Genomic DNA, 8,089 nt, shown 5'->3' on the forward strand with positions numbered 1-8,089 from the left:
CTTACAGGTCCTGCTAACTGTGTAGAAAGCGCATCAGCGTTTTCACGCACTCTCAAAAAACAAACTATTTCAATACATTTTTAGAAGATCGAGCTATTTAATAAATTATTTTTTTTTACATATGGTATATTTAGCCGACTGGGAGTTGTGCATATATATGGACGCACATAGTACACTTGACGTATTATTGAAAAAAACAATATTATTGAAAAGTGATAAATTTTAAAATTATATATGAATTTTGATTTAATATGTAATTGTATACGTGAACTTTAACTTGGTACAATTTATACATGAAAAATTTTAATTGTAATTTAATAATATACATTTAAAAAATAAATACATCAATTTATATTTATATTAAATAAATATAATTATTTATGAATGTAATATATAAACATAAAATGATGTTATATCAATAATTATATTAATAATTTATAAAAATATAATAAAATAAAATTTCTTGTACAAAATTATACAAAATAAAATTTATATATAATTATACAATAAATTATAATTCATATATAAATTTAAAATTTATTCCTGTTAAAAAAATGCAACACGCACTTTGACATTGACGTTTCTCTTTTATTTTGTCATTGATAGTTTATATGATAGTGATAAGGTAACAGAAACATAACTCAAAGTAAAAAAATAAAATCACTAAAAATGAGATTGGCATTTGATTCATTCTCTCTACCTGTCCTTTTATTACCAGAAAGCAAGGAGTACACAGTCCAGGATCAATCCAATAATCCTATCTTCACTCACTAATTAATCTTTTACATTACTAAATCTCCCACGGAAGCGTTGAAGGAGATATGGAAGGTTCAATCAAGTGCTCTGCAAACTTCGTTCCTTTGACTCCGATCACCTTCTTGGACCGCGCCGCGGTTATCTACCCAGACTCTGTCTCCCTTGTCCACGGTGATGTCAAGTATACCTGGAAACAGACTCGTCAGAGGTGCGTTCGTCTCGCTTCTGCGCTTGCCCAGCTGGGAATTGCCCCTCGTCATGTGGTAATTCTCTCTTTTGCCTCCTTTCTCTACTCTACCACTATTTTTTTTTCTTGCCATTTATGAGCTTTAGCTTTCTTCAATCCAGTGATTTTCTGTTTTTTTTAGACTTGTTTGTCAAAGCCCAAGACTTCAATTTTTAAATCTAGTTATTTGGCTGTTAAATTTTCGGATTCAAATCCGGGAAACTTGCATTCCCAGTTTGTGTTACTGGTGTTGAATTATATTCCAATTGAGTTGGTTTTGGAGGTTGTGTTACTGGTGTTTTCTCCCTCTTCCTCTGCATTGGATGTGTGATATTCGTTCAAATATGCTATTTATTGTCCTTTCTAAGCTTGGATTAAACGGATTTGCTTCTATAGGCCATACTTCAATTCTCGAACTTGATTTTATCTTTTTTTCACCTCTATAGTTTTTTCCTTATTACTGCATGCCAAGGTGATCTTTGCTTGTTTGAGAGCAGGTTGCTGTATTAGCCCCAAATGTTCCAGCGATGTATGAACTTCATTTTGGTGTTCCGATGGCTGGGGCTGTTCTATGTACACTCAATATACGTCATGATTCCTCGATGGTGGCAGTGTTATTGAAGCATTCAGAAGCCAAATTCCTTTTTGTAGATTACGAATTCCTCCATATTGCAGAGGGAGCATTGAAAATACTATCCAACACGAGTGCTAAGCTGCCCCAACTAGTCTTGATCCCGGATCATGATCGGCAAGTTCCTTCCAGGAGCAACTCCAACTCCACATCTGCAAACTTGGACTATGACAGTTTATTAGCAATGGGGAAACTAGATTTTGATATTAGAAGACCAGAAGATGAGTGGGAACCCATCTCGCTTAATTATACTTCTGGTACGACATCAAGCCCAAAAGGTGTTATTTATAGCCACCGAGGTGCCTATCTCAATTCTCTAGCCACAATTCTTCTCAATGAGATGGCCTCAATGCCTGTATATTTATGGACTGTTCCCATGTTTCATTGCAATGGATGGTGTCTTACATGGGCAGTTGCTGCTCAAGGTGGTACAAATGTATGTTTAAGAAATGTCTCTGCGGGAGGAATATTTTCTAATATTGCTAAGTACAAGGTGACTCACATGGGTGGTGCACCTACGGTTTTGAACATGATAATAAATGCACTAGCTCGCAACCAAAGACGTCTTCCAGGGAAAGTTGTGATCATGACGGGAGCCGCACCACCACCACCTCATGTGCTTTTCAAAATGGATGAACTGGGATTTAGAGTGGTTCATTCATATGGCCTAACTGAAACCTATGGTCCAGGAACAGTATGCACTTGGAAACCAGAATGGGATTCTCTGCCTCGAGACGTACAGGCTAAGATCAAGGCTAGGCAGGGGTTGAATCATCTTGGTATAGAGGAAATCGATGTTAAAGATCCTGTAACTATGAAGAGTATGCCACCTGATGCAAGTAGTATAGGTGAGGTTATGTTTAGAGGCAACACTGTCATGAATGGATACCTTAAAAACATAAAAGCAACGAAGGATGCTTTTAATGGTGGATGGTTCCGAAGTGGGGACTTGGGAGTGAGACACCCTGATGGTTACATAGAACTCAAGGACCGGTCCAAGGACATAATCATCTCTGGGGGGGAAAATATAAGCTCCATTGAAGTGGAATCAGTGCTGTACAGCCATCCAGCTGTGCTAGAGGCAGCTGTGGTGGCAAGACCAGATGATTACTGGGGGGAGACACCTTGTGCATTTGTAAAGTTGAAGGACGGTCACGAAGCCAGTGTTGATGAAATTATCAAATATTGTCGAGATAACTTGCCCCACTACATGGCTCCTCGAACAGTGGTTTTCCAGGATTTGCCCAAGACTTCGACTGGAAAGACGCAGAAATATGTTCTACGAGAGAAGGCCAAGGCATTAGGAAGCATGTCAAAGAGTAAGAGCAAATTGTAGATCACCTTTAATGGAAGGTGAGGTCTTTGTGGCAGGTTGAGGTTGGTATTATAAATCCAATGGTGTAGGCATCAATTGTTCACGCTTTTATTTTAACAGAATGGAATTTACACGAATTTTATCTGGTTTGAATTAGATAGCAGACAACCATAGCTTTTATGTTAAATTCTTCTATTAGTCACTGTACTTTGTGTAAGTTATGAATTTAGTCCTATATTTTTCGAATTGGTCAATTTTAGTTGACCAATTTAGTTCGTGTAGTTTTCGAATTTAGAAATTTTAGACCTAATCTAAACAATAGCAATTAAATCTGTTTGGTTAAATTTAATTACTAGTTTTATACTATACATACCATTGTAGTTTTGGTACATATTCTCTAATTGGATCATTCTAAATTTCTGTACTTTTCAAATTTGAAATTTTAGTGTTGACGCAAATAATAGTCGTAAAAACCATTAACTCCATTTTTAGTAAGTAATATATGAAAAACACATAGTAATATGTTTGACACATCTGATTTTGGAGATAACAAAACTTAACTTAATCGTTAGGTGAGGATTGAAAATTTGAAATTTGGATTAAAATTGACCAAATTAAAGTATAAGGCTTAATCCATAATGCAAAATACAGGAACTAGCAGCATTTAACCTAACTTTTAAGGTTAAATTTTGCTATTAGTCATTGTACTTTATAAAAGTTGTGGATTTAGGCCTTATACTTTAAGTTGGTCATTTTTAGCCCCTATATTTTTCGAATTTTAAAATTTCAATAGTTACCAAACGATAAATGTTGAATTCATTTGATTAAGTTCTGCTATTTCCAAATTTTGATACTGCAAACATATTGTCATATGTGTAATGCCATGCCAACTTGTTATTTCTACATATTACTCACTAAAAATTCAATTAATTGATTAATAATGGTCATTTGTGTCAAGACTGAAATTTCAAAATTTGAAAAAGTATAAGGGCTTAGAATGAGCCAATTAGAAAATATTGATTAAATCTACAACTGTACATATAGTGCAGAACTAGTAATTGAATTTAACCAAACGAATTTAACTACTATTGTTTGGGTTAGGACTAAAATTTCAAAATTCAAAAAGGAAAGAGACTAAAATTGTCCAAATCGAAAAGTATAAGAACTAAAATTGATCAAATTAAAGTATAGATACTAAATCAATAACTTTTGTCAAGTATAGGGATTAACGGTCGAATTTAACCAACTTTTAAAGTATATTAAGCCTGTATATCCTCGAGACCTACTTAGTGAGGTTGTTAAACATCGATAAAGCATAATTATATTCAAGATTGAAAAGGCTTTAAATTATCCCATGTTTATATGCTTAATTATTCCGTAATTGGATTATGATAGTCTAAGTTGCTTCAGAAACATAATGTGTCATCATATATTCGAATCCAGTGGTCGGGGTCAATTGTGAGGTGTCACAAATCGCTTGGTCATCTTACCTTCCAATTGGGGTAAGCAATCAATCAGGCAATCGATTCAGTGCAAAAAAACCAAAAATCGACTTAATTGACTTTTCCTTTTTTTATGGAACCAAAACTGAACCAACTTTAGGGGAAAATTGAAAAAACCTACCCGAGACATTTTCAGTCAGTTAATCAACTCAACTGAGTTTAGTAGGCTTTCTTTGTCCATGTTTGTGTAGCAGCCATAAATTCATGCTTCTAAAGATTAACCATCATCCATATATATAATACAAAACCATGTCAATCTTACAAGCCACTATTTTTAATGTTAATGTTCATGTCATTTATCATTTATCAAAGCATTACGAACATCAAAATTTAGAAAAACTTTTATTTTCTTCGATGAAAATATTTGAAAGCATTTTCCATAGCATTTTCTCTTAATTGATTTACGTAGATCAGTTTAACCCAAAGTAAAAAAAAAATTAAGAAAAAGAATCATAAGTTCACCTAAAAATAAACAGACCCATTTTGAATGGAGAAAATAGATTACATTTCTATAAAAAAAAGTAAATGCAAAACCTTGATAAAAAGAAGACATTGATATACCTTAATAGGATTGGAATGTAACACCCCTAACCCTTATCCGTCGCAAGAATAGGGTTACGAGGTATTACCAATCAATACACATCGTTCACATGCCTAACATATACAATCATAATCAAAATCCATTCATATCAATCACATTGTCCCTTATGAGGTCCTACGAGATCTTAAAACATGCTTAGAAGTGGTTTGAGACTAAACCGATAACATTTGCAAACTTTGGGAGACTTAGAAAATTTTCTTTGATTTAAAGGTCACACGCCCGTGTTAACAGGCTATGTGCCTCACACGGCCACCAGAAACGCTCGTGTCACTGGCCCTGTGAAAACAGGGTATACATATTAACTTGTACCACACGGCTGAGGACACGCCTGTGTCTAGTGGCCGTGTGAGGCACACTGTTCACATAGGCGTGTGACCCTTAAATTAAAGAAAATTTTCTAAGCCTCCCAAAGTTTGCAAATGTTATCGGTTTAGTCCCGAACCACTCCTAAGCATGTTTAAAGGTATCGTAGAACCTTATAAGGGACAATGTGATTGATATGAATGGATTTTGATTATGATTGTATATGTTATGTATGTGAACGATGTGTATTGATCAGTAACCCTATTCTGGCGACAGATATAGTTAGGGGTGTTACATTTTATTAGTATTTAGTAGCGTCTGAGAGTCTAGCTATACATGCCATATATATGAATTGCGATACTGTGATGATTCTTGACAGTTAAAATGTGTTTTTATGTAGCAAATGGATCACGATCGAGCCGTACCTAATGATGTGGAAAGTAATGCGCCCGCTCCCGCTCAAAGGGCAGCGCTGGCTAATTCTAAGTCGATTTCTAGTAGTCAAGGGGGAGAGGCTAAGCAAGCCTTCTTCCAAATGATGAGTGAGTGGATCATAGAGTTTTTTCGAACGAATTCGGTTGCTTAACAACCTCCACCCCACCTATTCCTCAACAAGTTCCAGTTGTGCCACAAGTGTTAGATCCGATTTGATTGAGTAAGCCGCTAGTGGATAAGATACGTAAACACAGGGCCAAAGAGTTTCGGGTTACAGTTGATGATGATGCTGAGAGGGCTAAATTCTAGCTCGAGAACACAATCAGAGTATTTGATGAATTGTCTTGTACTCCTGATGAATGTATCAAGTGTGTAGTATTTTTGCTTAGAGATAATGCATATCATTGGTGGAAAACATTGACATCGGTGGTTTCTAGAGAACGAATTACCTGGGAATTCTTTCAATCCAAGTTTCAAAAGAAGTATATAAGTCAGCGATTTCTCGATCAGAAGCATAAAGAGTTTCTAGAGTTGAAATAAGGTCAGATGATGGTGACAGAGTATGAAAGACAGTTCGTGCGATTAAGCAAATATGCTCAAGAATATGTGTCTACTGAAGAGATCATGTGCAAAAGGTTCGTTGACGGGTTGAATGAAAATATAAAACTTCTAGTTGGGATTTTGAAAATCAAAGAATTCGTTGTTTTAATTAAGAGGGCTTGTAAAGCCGAGGATCTTAGTAAAGAAAAGAGAAAAGCTGATTTTGAAGTAAGAGATTCGAGAAAGAGATCAACAAGTAAATCTTATCAGTCTGCATCGAAGAAATTTTGGGACTTGTTTAATCGTTCCAATGCATCTGTGGGACATTCAAACTGAGATCGAGTGAGTCGAGCTTCAAAGCTCCAGCTACTTCGATAGCTAGTGTTGGGAGTGTAAGACCTAACCGACTTGAATGTAAACATTATGGTAAACGGTATCCCGATGATTGTAGATTGAATGATAGGGCTTGTTTTAAATATGGATCATTGGATCACTTTATCCGTGATTGTCCTGAGTTGGCTGAGCAAGATACAGTACAAAATATGAGGCTGAGTAATACTACAGCTAGAGGTAGACCACCTAGAAAGACGAGAAATGTGAGCGGTGGTAGAGGTGCGACACGAGACACTACTGCGAGATCTGATGCTAGAACACCTGCAATAGCCTACGCTATTCGCGCTCGTGAATAAGTGTCATCTCCAGATGTTATCACCGGTACGTTTACTCTCTATAATACTAAAGTTATTGCATTGATAGATCTAGGATCAACTCATTCATATATATCTGTGAATTTAGTATCCAGTAAGACTTTGCCTGTAGAGTCTACTAAATTTGTAATTAGAGTATCGAACCCCTTAGGCAAGTGTCTGTTGGTTGATAAAGTGTGCAAGAATTGTCCGTTGATGATTCGAGATTTCTATTTTTTGGCTGATTTGGTGTTGTTACCATTTGATGAATTTGATATAATTCTGGGTATGGGTTGGCTAACATTGCATGATGCTGTTGTGAATTGTAAACGAAAAACGATTGATCTGAGACGTCAGAATAAAGAGATTATATGAATTTAGTCAGATGATCTGAATGGCTTACTAGTAGTGATTTCATCGATATTGGCTCAGAAATATGTGAGAAAGGGCTGCAAAGCTTATTTTGCTTATGTGCCTGATATGAAAGTGGAAGAAGATCGAATTTGTGCCAGTTGTGTGTGAGTATACGAATGTATTTCCCGAAGAGTTACCAGGTTTACCACCGATCCGAGAGGTTGAGTTTGGCATTGAGTTAATGCCGAGTACAACGCTGATATCGATAGATCTGTACAGAATGGCTCCAATAGAATTAAAAGAATTAAAAGCTCAATTGCAAGAACTGACTGATAGAGGATTTGCAGGACCGAGTTTCTCACCCTAGGGTGCTCCCGTATTGTTTGTAAAAAAGAAAGATGGCACGATGAGAATGTGTATAGACTAGAGACAGCTTAACAAAGTGATGATCAAGAACAAATACCCTCTACCACGAATTGATGATTTATTTGACCAATTGAAGGGGCTATAGTGTTTTTGAAAATAGATTTGAGATCGGGTTATTATCAGTTGCGAGTTAGAGACTTTGATGTGCCAAAGACTACATTTAGAACGAGGTATGGTCACTATGAATTTTTGGTTATGCCTTTCGGACTGACGAATGCACCTGCTGTCTTTATGGACTTAATAAACTGGATTTTCAGACCGTACCTAGATCGATTTGTTATTGTTCATAGATGATATTTTGATTTATTCGAGAA

At 35.9% G+C, this 8,089-nt stretch overlaps 1 protein-coding gene across 1 annotated transcript; it reads left to right on the forward strand.

The window, feature by feature from the left end:
* Window positions 1-625: 625 nt before the first annotated feature.
* LOC108474390 (butanoate--CoA ligase AAE1) lies at window positions 626-3,272 on the forward strand. The gene is made up of 2 exons (XM_017776297.2): window positions 626-1,019; window positions 1,480-3,272. Exons 1-2 carry the CDS (start codon window positions 822-824, stop codon window positions 2,947-2,949), a joined length of 1,668 nt encoding a protein of 555 aa, XP_017631786.1. The 5' UTR covers window positions 626-821; the 3' UTR covers window positions 2,950-3,272.
* The last annotated feature ends 4,817 nt before the right edge of the window (window positions 3,273-8,089 follow it).

This window comes from Gossypium arboreum, chromosome 3 (genome assembly GCF_025698485.1).
Source record: "Gossypium arboreum isolate Shixiya-1 chromosome 3, ASM2569848v2, whole genome shotgun sequence".
Taxonomy (NCBI): domain Eukaryota; kingdom Viridiplantae; phylum Streptophyta; class Magnoliopsida; order Malvales; family Malvaceae; genus Gossypium; species Gossypium arboreum.

Coding starts and splice junctions, on each gene's coding strand:
- LOC108474390 (XM_017776297.2), top strand. CDS start 822: ATGGAAGGTTCAATCAAGTGCTCTGCAAACTTCGTTCCTTTGACTCCG. Junction 1,020..1,479: donor GAATTGCCCCTCGTCATGTG/GTAATTCTCTCT, acceptor GTTTGAGAGCAG/GTTGCTGTATTAGCCCCAAA.